The sequence below is a fragment of the Garra rufa genome, chromosome 23 (assembly GCF_049309525.1).
Source record: "Garra rufa chromosome 23, GarRuf1.0, whole genome shotgun sequence".
Taxonomy (NCBI): Eukaryota; Metazoa; Chordata; class Actinopteri; order Cypriniformes; family Cyprinidae; genus Garra; species Garra rufa.
In genome coordinates, this window is record NC_133383.1 from 39179650 (window position 1) to 39194113 (window position 14464).

At 38.9% G+C, this 14464-nt stretch overlaps 1 protein-coding gene across 1 annotated transcript in view; it reads right to left on the minus strand.

The window, feature by feature from the left end:
* Nucleotides 1-976: 976 nt before the first annotated feature.
* The window catches only part of LOC141299648 (GTPase IMAP family member 9-like), a 15008-nt gene continuing 1520 nt past the window's right edge, over nucleotides 977-14464 (minus strand). The window contains exon 2 of the mRNA XM_073830031.1: nucleotides 977-2850. Coding sequence (XP_073686132.1) covers nucleotides 1718-2842 — 1125 coding nt within the window. The 5' untranslated portion in view covers nucleotides 2843-2850 and the 3' untranslated portion in view covers nucleotides 977-1717. The remainder of the gene's footprint in view (nucleotides 2851-14464) is intronic.

The following is a 14464-nucleotide window of genomic DNA, read 5'->3' on the forward strand; positions in this document are numbered from 1 at the left end:
GGTATTCGCCGCATACACCTGCCACCACTACACTGCTGCTACGTACCCTACATGTTTATTTAATTTACGGAGTATTAAAACAACCCGACAGCAATGACAACTGCGGCTAATCATCAAACCCTTTAAAACACGGTATTTAATACCTTTAGCCTCAAGTAAAGCTGCATCTTCTCTTCGATGAGTGAAACTTCCTCAGCAGTAACATTCTTGCCTGAACTTCCTATTTTTCAAACTTTCTGTTTGCTTTCCATAATGCAAGACATTTTACGTGACTTTAGGGTAGGGGAGGAGGACGCTTAATCAAACGACGAATCAAAATTCGACCTTGCCTATCAGACTCTCCTTAACTAAAATATTGCTATTTTAGCTTATTATTCACTCTAGGAAGAAAATACACTTCCCAAATGAGATTTCTAAATAGTACATTTTATCATTAAAATCCATTTTAACATTAATGGTGCTCTGAGGGGGCGGGATAGTGCCAGTGAGGGAGCAATGCATGTATATAAAATAATGCATGTGAACTTGCAAATTATATTTTTATTATGGCCTAATATATATATTAGAGATGTCTGTCGTTTAACATTTTTTTATAGTGAACAGTTTGCAAATAGTTCAGAATTGTCTCGTCATGTTTAGCTGCTTACATCTTACGTTCGCATTCAAGTGGTGTGCAGCTTACCCCGCCTTCTACACTTTGATTGGCTATTTCAAACATTTTGACATAACTATATTAAAAATACATATTCCTTACAAGATGCACTTTTGCACATTTGCAGTTACAAAAGTAGTATGTGTATTTTATGTTGTATTTATATAAGTATTTACAATATTAATCTTAAATTAAGATAGATGCAGTCACCTTACTAGAGCTCTTTCTCCCATCATTATCCAGTCTGGTATGCAATTCTGTCATTTACTATAACTGCCTTCTATTAGCTCAAGAAAGTGAAAAATCAGGAAGCAGGAAACAATGTGATGGTAAAAATAAGTTTATTGAATAATCTTAGTCGATGTGTTTCTCAATGATCAGTTGGAATTCTTCTAACCAGGACAAATTCAACATATGATTATAACAAAGCAATGGAAAATTACTTTTTCATCACCCTGTGACATTAAAAACTTTAAAACTTTGACATTCCCTTATCTATGATTTATGAAGATACAGAACTTATGAAGATATATGAAGATACATGAAGTACAACATAAAATTAAACAAAACTGTTTAAATCCATAATAAATCAGAAACAGGCAAAGCTGTGTGTGTAAAATGAATATTGAGGAAACGATCAAAATTAAAATTATGACATTATGAAACAATGTAAATGTGTTTATGCAATGTAAATGAATTACAAATTGAAAACATTTTGTGTTGCAATTTAAACATATTTAGTTTTTCATTCATCAATTAAGTACTTTCCCTTAAATAACGGCCTGTAGACAGCTTAAGAGGTTGATTAACTTGATTTGTTATAACTTGTGACTCCAAATCTGTCCAACAGGTCCAGTCACTATACAGCTGCTGCTATTGCTAAGGAAATACATTTCGACACTGAATTCGAGGGATGGGACAAAACAACCTAACATAAAATTGCTACTTTGAAGCTAATCAGAGAGGATCATTTTCTAAACACTAATGTTCCATTTAATTTGATTTTCCTTTAAAAATTATACAATTACATTTTCATTTTTTTAAATGTTTTTTTTTTCCTATTTGTCAATGAAAATTAGTAAATGGTCTCTCATGTGCTCTTTCAAATACATTCTGTTCATCTTCTGTACATGCCTGAGCTGCTTTCTTTATTGCCCCCAAGACTGTTTGCTCCCCTTCAACTGCATTATATGCTGTTCGAGCTCCTTTTACTGCACCAACAAGTGCAGCACCTGTCAGCACAGCTCCAGCAGCAACACCAGCAACAGCAACAACAGGAGCAGCAGCAGCTGTGTTTCTGCCAGGAACTAATAAAGCTGCTGCTGCTCCTCCTGTTTGTGCAACTTTTGTGAAACCAAAATGTTTATTCAATGTCTTTAAAACAAAACACACAAAATCTTTGACTCCCAGCAGAGCACCCAGCAAAACCCCTGTTGTTACTCCTGCGAGTCTGACTAAGAATTTTGTGTGCACTCTTTCCTCTGCCTCTACTCTGATCTGCTCTTCTGACCATCTGCCATTTGATGCTGCTCTGATTGCCTGTATTTCATGTTCTATATTTCTCTGCACTTGCTGCAGCATTTCATTGGTGTAACACCTTCCTCCATTCTCTCTCACCATCTCATCTATAGTGTTTATCAGGCTCTCGCTCTGAACTCTGTTGCTCCTGTATGCATCCTCCTGCTGATTCCAGCGTTTATTATCAATGACATGACAGCGACCTCCACACTTATCCACCAGCTCCTGTAACTTTGAATTTTTACTCACAAACTCTTCAATGGTCTGACCTTCATCAAGTTCATCACCATGAGTGAAGAGAACAACTGCATAATTTAGGACACCTTCCCCAAATGTTTCTTTGATTTTCCTCACAATCTGAATTTCCTGATCTGTGTATGTCTCAACTTTGAGTATAATCAGGAAGACATGAGGACCTGGAGCACATTTAATGATGGATCTCATTATCTCTGATCTCAGATCCTCCTCAGGGCGATGAGTATCAAAAAATCCAGGTGTGTCGATATATTTGATGGTTCTGTCGTTGACTGTTGCAGTAGCAGATTTACATTTGCGAGTCATTGAGACTGATAAACATTTTGTCTGAAATGCATGTGCATCACATAATATAGTATTTCCTGTATGGCTTTTCCCAGCTCCTGTTTTGCCAAGAGAAACAATCCGTAGATCCATCACAGAGTCTGTAAAAGATGAATTTTGAAGATGAAGTTTAAATTGCAGTTACTGCAGTGACTAGAGCTAATACTGTATATCTACTTCAGTTATTCCCTTTCATGTATGTTTTTGTGTGTATTATTATTATTATTATTATTATTATTATTATTATTATTATTATTATTTTGAGTTGACTCTTTTGGCAAAATCAAACAATTGCTTCAAAAACATTTCACTTGTACTCAAAATCTAACAAAGCTTTCAAATCATTAACACAATAATCAATACTATACGCACTACAGATAATTTATTAGACAGTACATCAAAAATGGAGAACACAGTGTCCAGTGCATGTAGTTACAAAAAAATAATGTTTACTGTATATAGTAATTATTTTGCAAGAAAAAAAAGATACACACACTCCAAAAACATACACAGACTTGAAAGAAATCAAGCCTAAGTTTGGTGAATATACAAAAATACACACATATGAGTGTGTGAGTGTGTGTGTGTGTGTGTGTGTGTACCTGGTATTCATCACGTTATGGGGACCAAATGTCCCCACAAGGATAGGAATACCAGTAAATTTTGACCTTGTGGGGACATTTCTCAGGTCCCCATGAGGAAACAGGCTTATAAATCATGCACAATGAGTTTTTTTGAGGAAGTAAAAGTGTGCACAATCTCCTGTGAGGGCTAGGTTTAGGTGTAGGGCGATAGAAAGTACGGTTTGTACAGTATAAAAACCATTACGCCTATGGAATGTCCCCATAAAACATGTAAACCAGTGTGTGTGTGTGTGTGTGTGTGTGTTTGTGTTTTGTGTTATATATATAAATACTCATACATGGACTAGTTGGTTTCTCCCAGTGTCTGTTTATCGCTGTGGATTATTAAAGTCTTTTTGTTTATATTACGTTGTCGTTTGTCCGTTCCTCGTCTCCAGCTTGACATACATACAGTCAAGCCCGAAATTATACCCCTGGCAAATTCTGACTTAAAGTTACTTTTATTTCTTCTCACAAAAGATAATAAGATGATGTACAAGAGGCATCATTGTGAAAAAAATATTTCGTAGCTTTATTTACATTTGAACAAAAAGTGTCATGTCCAAAATTATTCTTAGCCTTTGCAAACTGACACAGTCTATGGGAAAATCCAAAGTTCTATACCATTCCAAATAGTCCAAGCTGTTCTTAAGCTTCCTAATTACCCTGATTCATTGGAAACAGCTGTTTTACAGTTTTGTACGATAGATTACACACTAAAATAAAAAAATAAATAAAAACACATTTGGTGAAACCATAGACTGTAAAAAATATGGACGTAGTATCCGTGACGTCACCCGTAGGATTCTGAAGCGCTAATTTGAAGCTCATAGTGGGCGGGATTCGGCCGTCGCCATCTTGGAATCGCGTCATCGTGCATCACTCCCGGATAATCAAAAATGGGCAAAAAGGCGGGATGTGGGTGGAGCTGGTTGCTGAAACCACGCCCGCCTAGAGCGACAGTGGTGACAGCAGCGGCAATCCCCCTGTCACTCAAGTGACCACGCCCTTAATTATGCTGAACTTTAAGGCTTAATATAGCTTAAACCGATGAGTTATAAAAAAAATTCACCCCCCTCACAGTTGACATGAAGGGCAAAACTAGCTATATAGACCAAAACCATTTTTTGAACCAGGCTGTAAACATACTTTTTTCTGCTGTAAAGTTGGGCATTTTAACATGGAGTGTCAATGGGATTGACTCCCTTTTGCAGCCAGCCTCAAGCGGCCAGTCGATGAATTGCAGTTTCAGTCACTTCCGTGTTGGTTTCACGAGGGAGACCGGAAGGTTGCCCCTTGGATGAAACCTGACACCAAAGGAGCAAAACCTGGGCCCAAATCTACACAACTATAAGCACATTCTCAACCTCACACTTTTTACAAAACACTACACACATAGTTTTGCAAGACACTAAACACACTTCTCTACATTAGACACAGGAAATCTTCAGAAATGTCACTTCTTTGCCATTTTAAGGCACTGCTTTCCAAAATACTACACATATGAACCAATTGATTAAACATGGCCATCAGGTGTGCAGACACTTAGGTGCTTAACTGTAAACTCAACCATCAAGGTGTAAGCACTATAAAAAGGCAGTAAGTTGCAGTAAGAGGAATAAGGAGAAACATGTTTTACCACAAAGCTATTTTGAATGTCCCGGGCCAACACTGTGGAAACATCACTATATATGCTGCAATCATGCAGAATGGACTCATTACACTGGCATGCCAAAATAGGTCCTAACAATACAGAACACATACTCACATTTTTAGACAGACTAAATATTAGACAGACTAGGTATTAGACTAATGCAACCAATGCAACCTTGTTCCATCATTACAGTACCTCCCACAACACTCTCCCTTCCTTTCCTTTTTCTCTTACACATGGCAGTGGAAGGTGTAGGATCTCTGACCCTATGTTATGCCACTCATTCAAGCAATGAAGGAGGCCTGTGTGACCTAATAGAAGCCGAGTCTGGGCAAGGATGGAATCGCCATTCGAGAAAATTCTTCCCTTGCTGTCTTGCGAGGGAGGACATTAGCTGTAATGTGCACAAAGTGCCCATATCCAGAAGAGATGAAGAGATGATGCTAAGGTGTTTTTTTCTCCACAAAAGTTTATATACTATATTGTATTTAGAATATGTTCTGATTTTCAGTGCAAAATGCAGCCTAATTGCACTGATGTACTGAAGGATTTTACAATGTGGTGAGAAATAAATACTTTCATCAAGATGCAATACTTGTCTCGTGTGTTGTGTTTGGACAATATATTCATGTTCTTTAACAATATCTCAAAAAAGAGGAAAAAAAAATCAAACCCAGACTGTATCATTAGAAAGGTAGAAATGTTACACTTAGTGTTTGAGATTGAGCACAGCAGTGTGTAAGTGCACTGTAAAAAGTTTCCACCAGTTTTAACTTAAAAACTTAAGTTTAGCAGCTGCCTTAAAATTTTAAGTTAAATCAACTTAAGTCATTTCAACTCACAAGTTAAATCAACTCATTTGTATTGTAATAAGTTAAACTTACTTGTAGTTTTAAGCTGATTTAACTTAAAAATTTAAGCCAGCTGCTGAACTTAGGTTTTTAAGTTGAATCTGGTAAAAACTTTTTACAGTGTGGTTCAAACAAAATCCGACTGTATGAACCATGTGTGTGCCATATGGTACCAAAATGGGCTTTTGGTCAATTATTGTACAGTTTTGAATTAAACGTTTCATTTTCAGTGGTGGACAAAGTACACAAATCAAGTACTTGAGTAAACGTACAGATACGTATAACACAATATTACTAGAGTAAAAGTAAAAGTACTTCTTTTTTTGTGTACTAAAGTAAAAAAGTACTGAACTATTTTGGAATTTTATATAGGCTACTTAATTCAATTTTATATTAGCATATATTTTTTTTATAATCCTACTGTTCAAAATTCCTTGGATTTTCCCAAAACAACCACTAGCCTATATGGAGTCAAGATATATTTTTGTTGTTGATATGGACTACGTTGACGAGAGCGATGTAGTAATGTTCACTGTGAAGCACATTGCGATGTACCTGAGAGAAAACTGATTTCATTTTCACCAGTAAGAAAAAAGTAAGAAAAAAGTGTTTTAAAAGCTTGTTGTCACAGTTATAAATGATATGACAATAAGGCCTGAAGTTAGGAAGAACATTTTAAGGAAAATGTAATTATATTTTCATAATATTTTTCTTTTTTCTCAAACATTGTCTGTGGTGTAAAAACACCCCAAATGCACCCAGAGGGAATCACTTCCCACTTTGATAATTACTCCATGTTCTGAACATCACATCCTTTCTTTTTTCCTCAGATGTAATCTGTCTAGGTGGTTGATTATAAATATTTGGACTTCATATCTGAAAATTACCTCAACTTAGCACCAGCAAGCTTGTTAGCTAGACAGTTAGCAGCAGCTAACAATATTTACTAAGGGCAAATTCCAAATGGAAGTGCGCATCCCTACGCCCTACTCCCTCCGAAGGGCAGATCCCTTTGAAGTGAGTTCTTTTAAGGGAGTAGGGCATTTCTGTCTCTTTTAACCGTTTGGAACTCCCTTGGCGAAGGGAATGACTGACGAAATGTTACCTTGACAACGCTGCGCAAACGTGATCACTAACGGAAATCACTTCCGTGAAGTGACCATGGAATGTTCCCTTCGCTAACGGCCTTCTGGAAGGGCCCTTCGTGAAGGGATTAAGTTGCTCACTTTCGTTTGGAACGTCCCTACAAATGGCGTCCCCTTCTAGAAGTGCCCTTGAAGGGCGCAAAATAGCCGTTTGGAATTCGCCCTTATTTTCAGTATGGTTATGAATAAACATTTTTTTTTCTACAAGGCTAGTTGATCCCAACAATATAAAAAGACTGTTTATAAATGATGCTGTTAATAAACAATATAAAAAACAATATAAAAGCAGAAGTAACATAGGGCTGCGTAGCAACTGTTAAAGTTGCAGCAGCGAGGAATATGAACGAGCATGAGTTATTTGTGTTATCTGTGTTATTTTAATGTTTCGTTTTTTGACCTAAAACACGGAGACAACGATGTTGATGTGTTTGTATTCAATCATTTCAGAGGGCTTAAATATATCACCCTTTAGAGCAGATTTAGTTTGCAAACAACTGAGAGTTACATATTTAATCCTAAAATTCGACATTATACCTTACTTTTCGCAGCATCAGTCGTGTGCGCGCTCACAAGAATGAGAATTCAGTTGACTGGAGACTCAATTGGATCATTCCAATTCGTGAATGAATCGTGAAAAGAATCAGTTTGTTCATGAATCAGACACTGCTTCTGTGTCTCGGAGCACAAGATATATTACAGTTTTTCTCAATTGCTAAGACACATTTCTTGAAAGCTGCTCTCCTTTTCTCTAAACCATGAACACAAAACCCAATTTTCAAGCTACATTCACAAAATCTCAGACTCTTCTTACCAGCTCTATAGTATGTCATACAGTAATTGCTGTCAACATTTACATACTGTACTATAATGTCAAAAAATGGAAATTACCTGTTTTCTTTTCTCTAAATCTTCAGATTATGGTGGACACAGTGAATCTACTGATGTTTGGTTGTAGCCTTTGTCAGCCTCCCTCATGCTCATACCATGGACAAGAACATGGTCAATCACAGTAGCTCTGATTTCATCAGATATTACTGTTCTTTGTCTTCGCTGACCTCCTCGACCACCTCTCACACGAACTCTTCCCATCTATATTGTTGCCTGGCCAGACAAAATGTGGCCTGTGATGTGGATGAAGTCCTGTGGCCTGACCCAGTGCTGTGGCTGAGTAATGCACTTATTTGTATATTTTTGTACTTTATTTTTTTACATGGGCTTACTGTTCACAAGTGGCAAACGCATAGGATTTCTGTGCTATATGTGTAAATGCACAGGTTTTCTTTGTTTTGCAACATGCATTTAGCCTACAGTGAACAATAAACATTTATTTCTACAGCTTCATGTCCTGAGCATTGTGTTTTCTATTTTTCTACGTAGTGTTTAGTGACTGTTCAGTAGTGTTTTTAATTTTGATTGACTCGGGGCATGATTTGACAACATAGTTTAGTTTTGAGCACAGAATGAACTGTTTTGAGGTGAAAGTTTGGTTTTGCTGGAAGAGTCTGAGGTTTTGTGAATGTAGCTTGAAAATTGGGTTTTGTGCTCATGGTTTAGAGAAAAGGAGAGCAGCTTTCAAGAAATATGTCTTAGCAATTGAGCAAACTGTAATGTCCCTTCAGAATCTTATTGAATTAACATTTTACTTTAGATAAAATTAGAACTAAACATAGAGAAAAGGATCCTTTGTAATTAAAAATGACTATAGTTCTTATAGGATTCATATATTTAACACTAAATATAATTATAGCAACATTTATAATATATACATTTCTGCCAAAACACCATTTTTCTAGTTTTGGTAACTGCAAAGTAAATTATTATAAAGGTGATTTTACAAGCTTGTAATTACTGGTGTGTATCACATGACGTTTCCCATTTCACCTCATTTGTGCGGATTCATTAGTGCAGTTTCAGTGCAGTCTCATTAGTGGTCATGACTGTTTTCAGCTAACTTTATCACAAAGCCTTTAAAGTTCCTATATCACACAGTACGTGTGTAAAACAGAATAAATCAAATAACTTGCTGTTTATCACTCCATAGTTTGGTTAATACAGAAACATAAAGTCTACTCTTCCAACAAATAAACTTACTTGTATTGTTGCACAGCAGATTCTTCTTAAAAGTTTTCTTTTTTGATTTTGTAGAATGTTGAATTTTGCTGAATGGCTGCGATTTTATCTATCCCCCCAACGGCACCCCCGCCCCCCTTGAACGTCAAGTTCATTTTATTTTCGATATAGCGCCACGTCACAATAGAAGTCATTTAAGGTTATCTTTCCTATAGAACAGGTCGAGCACCAAAACATTTCTTTCCTCGGGCAATCCATCTCATGAACACTCTTTACTCATTATTCAGTTATTTTATTTAATGCACATACTAACTTACATTCAAATATTGCACCTTGTATACCTGTACATAGTAAATTGAAAATTTTTGTATATTGTGTCTCCTATTTTTGCACATTGTCTGTCTTGTATACTTGTATGTTGTTCTTTTTATAATCTGTGTTGTCATGTCACTGTCATTCTGGCACTTTGGAGCTTCTGTCACTAAAACATATTCCTATTATGTGTAAACATACTGTAATGATTTTAATGAACACACTTGTCTGAGCAGAGCAACAGAACCGCTTTATTCTTGATGAAAGTAGTGAACACACTTGCAGAACTCAACGTGTCGAGTTAACCCCCGTAACCTGTACGTAATCACGTATTTCTTAAAGGTATACACACATTACATCTCCCCCCTTTTTTTTTCTCTCTCTCTGAACAGCATAAATACTTCTTAAACATTCCTTGTTAGTATTAAGACATTTTCAACGTCATTAAACAAAATAACTTTTCCCCTGATTTTCTCACTGCTTGAAGAACATTGTTACTAAACTCTGTTAAATATATTTTCACTCTTCTTTCTCCCTTTTCTTTTTTTTTCACAAATCTAATCTGTCCACTGGTTTGCTTATTCTGCCGGATCTAGTCATCAACAGTCCTGTTTGTGTCTTAAGGGGCTGAGACAAAGTTGTCGCAGTGTTCAACGTAGACTCAGGCTGCTGTTCATATGGTTGTTCCTTTTGAACCAGAGTTTGTGTTTGTCCAGCTGAGGCAGGGATGAGCTGCAAGTGGCGACGGTTACGCCTCAGAGTTGCTCCTTGATGTGTCTCAATAGTGAATGACCGAGGAGTTGTACTCTCACCTGTGACCACGGCAGCTGTTCGCCAGGACTTTTGATTGTCTAACTTAGTGAGCACAGCATCACCAGACCTCAGCACTGGTAATGGTCTAGCTCCATGGTGACGATTAAAGTAGAAAGCTTGCTTTTGCTTTTCCATAGAATCCTTTCTCCTTACATCTTCCAGATTTGGCCACTGAGGAAGAAGACTTGTTTCGAGCATTGGAAGTGTCGTTTTAATCCTTCTGCCCATAAGTAGTTCAGCTGGACTCACACCGGTAGAGATGCAAGGCGTTGCCCTGTAGCTCATCAGAGCCAGAAGAGGATCTTTCTGTTGCAAAATCTTCTTTGCAATCTGGACCCCTCTCTCTGCATGTCCATTTCCTTGAGCGTGGTGTGGACTAGATGTAATGTGCAGAAAGTCAAATTCTTTTGCAAATTCCTGGAACTCAGCACTCACAAATTGGCGACCATTGTCTGAAACTACTTCGTCTGGACAGCCAAACCTGGCAAATAGTGCTTTCAGTTTTAACACTACTTCTGAGGTGGTGATTGTTGACATTTGAAGGATCTCAAGAAATCGAGAGAAATAGTCTGACACAACAAGATAATTGTGCTTGTTATGCTCACACAAATCAATAGCTAGCCTTTTCCAGGGCCTATCTGGAAGGGGGGTTGAGATGAGAGGCTCCTTTTGCTGTGTCTGTTTCATTTCTTGACATATCCGACAGGACTGAACCTTTTGTTTGATGTCTGATGAAATACCCGGCCACCACACAGATGTACTGGCCCGCTCCCTACACTTTGTCAGACCTTGATGCCCATCATGTATTCTGTTTAGAATATCTGATCTCAAGACATCTGGGATCAACATAAGGCTTCCTCTTGTCAGTATTCCGTTGTGCTCAGACAGCTCATTCTTAAAAGGGAAAAACTGTCGGACTGCCACTGGAATGTTGTCTACATAATTCGGCCACCCTGACCGGATATACTTCAGTACAATTTGCAAATTGTTGTCGGCCATTGTAGCAGCCCTAATGGCTTCAAGTTTTGTAGGGGTTGCAGGCAGGCTTTCAGCAACAGCTGCAATATAACAGTCCACATCTGAATGTGTGTTGAGGTCCTTTTCCTTGCATGCTAACGGGCTCCGTGATAGCGTATCAGCCACCAACAAAGTTTTCCCTGGAGCATATTCAGCAATCAGTTTGAATCTCATAAGCCGCATGAGTAGTCTCTGACATCGCAGCGGTACATTGTCCAAGTCCTTCTTATTCATAAGAGGCACTAATGGTTTGTGATCTGTCACTAATTTGAAGTTTTCAAGGCCAATCAGATACTTTTCGAATTTTTCACAAGCCCAGACACTCGCCAGACATTCTTTCTCAATCTGGGCGTATCTGGTCTCAGCCTCAGACAAACTGCGTGAACAATACGCCACCGGTTTCCAGTCTCCATTATGCAGCTGCATTAACACACCTCCAATGCCATAACTGCTAGCATCAGCTGAAACGGCGGTGGGTAGAGACACATTGTAGAATGTCAAAACTGGAGAGGAGGAAAGGATGTCTTTTATGCGCTGAAATGCTGCTTCCTGAGGATAGGTCCAAGTCCATACCGATGTTGACCTTAAAAGGTCATACAGTGGTTTGCCTTCTGTTGACAGATTTGGAATGTACTTGCCTAGGTAATTAAACATTCCAAGTACACGTTTTAGCTCCTGAACATTTCGTGGGGGTGAGAGCTCACGGACTGCTCTAACCTTCTCAGGATCAGGTCTCACACCTGATTTGTCGATCAAATGACCAAGGAAGTGAAGTTGTTGTTGTCTCAGCAGACACTTTTCACGGTTTAACTTTAACCCAGCAGACTCGATTCTCTCCAATACCTTGGTAAGCCGTTGGTCATGCTGTTCCATAGTGTCTCCATACACCAGTATATCATCCATATACACAGATACTCCTTCAAGCCCCAAGAGAGTTTCCGCCATCTTTCGCTGAAATATTTCTGGGGCACTTGAGATGCCAAAAGGGAGACGTTTAAAGGAGTACCTTCCGAACGGTGTTATGAATGTGGTCAATCTGCTGCTTTCAGGGTGTAATGGTATCTGCCAAAACCCAGAGGCAGCATCCAAAGATGAGAAGACTGTAGCACCACTTAATTTTGCAATTATCTCCTCTGCGGTTGGAAGAACATATCTTTCCCTTTTTACGGCCTCATTCAACTTTTTCAGATCCACACAGATTCGTACCTTTCCATTCGGTTTTGGTACTGGCACCATAGGTGCACACCAATCTGTAGGGTCTGTCACAGGCTCTATGACCCCGTTCCCTTCCATGCGCCGCAACTCCTCTTTTACTTTTTGTATGAGAGGCAATGGAACTCTGCGTGCCGTGTGTACCGCATATGGCTGAGCATTTTCCTTAAGCTGGATTTTAACAGGTTCTGTTTTAAGGGTTCCATGCTCACCAAAAGCATTGTGAACTTCCTCTATGCGTTTCACCAGTCCCATTGAGGATGCAGAGGATCTGCTTAGCAAATTGTTCACATTTTTTCCACGGATGACATACACAGGGAATGTATACACACCTCCTTTATATGTGGTTCTGACTTGAAATTTCCCTACGCACTCTAGTTGACCTCCAGGACTGCACAGTGTAACATTTGACTGCTCCAGCATTCTTTTGGGATCAAGCGTGTTAAACGTTTCTTCACACATGATGTTTGCATCTGCACCAGTGTCAATTTTAAATTTAACTGGTGTCTTTCCAATGGAAATTTGCACAGACCACTGCTCATCATTTCTTTGTGAATTTGTAACAGCACCCAGGAAATACTGTGTTTGTGCAACAGTCTCTGTCACTTCTCTGACTGTTCTACTGTGACACATTCTCTCCCAGTGACCAATTTTTTTACATTTATTGCATGTCGATTTTATTGCTGGGCATTTTTCCTGTTGTCTGTGTTTAATCTTTCCACATCTTCCACATTTTAGTTCTCTTTGCTCTTTGTCTTTTTCTCTTTTAGATTTCCATTTCTGATCTCCTCTGTCTGCTGCTGTTTTCCTTTGCGCTATCTCTTGTACCGCAGCGCACGCCTCCTCCTGCTGGTGAACTTGAAGCGCTACCTCTTCACACTGGCGCACACTTTGAATAGTTTGAGCTAACGTGAGATCTGACATTAACTGTAGTCTGCGCGACAGTTCTTTATCAAGTATGCCCACGACTATTCGATCCCGGATGTGTTCATCTCTACGTTCACCAAAGTCACAGTGTTCCGATAAATCATATAGAGTCCTAATAAAGGTTTCAGCTTTTTCACCAGGCCGCTGTACCCTTTGATAGAAGCAAGCTCGCTCGTGAATCACGTTTCGCTTGGGAAAGAAATACTCGTCGTATTTTCTTAACACAACGTCGAATTTCTTCTTGTCATCTTCCTCATTAAAGGAGAATGATTTAAATATGTGTTCGGCTTCATTTCCCATTGCATAGATTAATGAACTGACCTGGACTTCCCCATCTTCTTTATCCAGTTTGGTAGCACTCCGAAAGCGCTGAAAACGTTGTTTCCAGTCAGCCCATTCATTTGGACGATCAAATGGAAAACACTCCGGGGGGTTGAATTTTGCCATTCTTCCGAGGCCGTGTGCACGTCAAGCACTTCTGACACCATGTAATGATTTTAATGAACACACTTGTCTGAGCAGAGCAACAGAACCGCTTTATTCTTGATGAAAGTAGTGAACACACTTGCAGAACTCAACGTGTCGAGTTAACCCCCGTAACCTGTACGTAATCACGTATTTCTTAAAGGTATACACACATTACACATACCTGGCAATAAAGCTCATTCTGCTTCTGATTCTGATGGTCACGAATCCGGTCTTTGTGGCTCCCTCCAATTACCATCAGAGGGAACCGTCAACGGAGTCCTAGTTTCCATTTCGGACTCCATTACCCATAACCCCGTGCCTGGTCACCGACAGACTATATCTTGCATGCTCACGCTCACTTCTTTGCGAAGTCTTGTTTTGCTACAGCTGACATTACTGAGCGTTTCTTCCTGGTTTGATGTCTTATTGCCAACCGACTGTTTCTGAACTCTGTATGATTGCCACCTGCCTTTCAACCCTTGCTTTGTTTATTGGATTTACCCTGTTTGATCGCCGCCTGCCTCGACCATTCTGCCTGGACTGTTTCTGATTCTGGTTTGTCTACTTTGCTCTGTTTGCCCCTGTTCGGCCCTGGACTGTCTGTTTATGATTTTGTCTTTAAT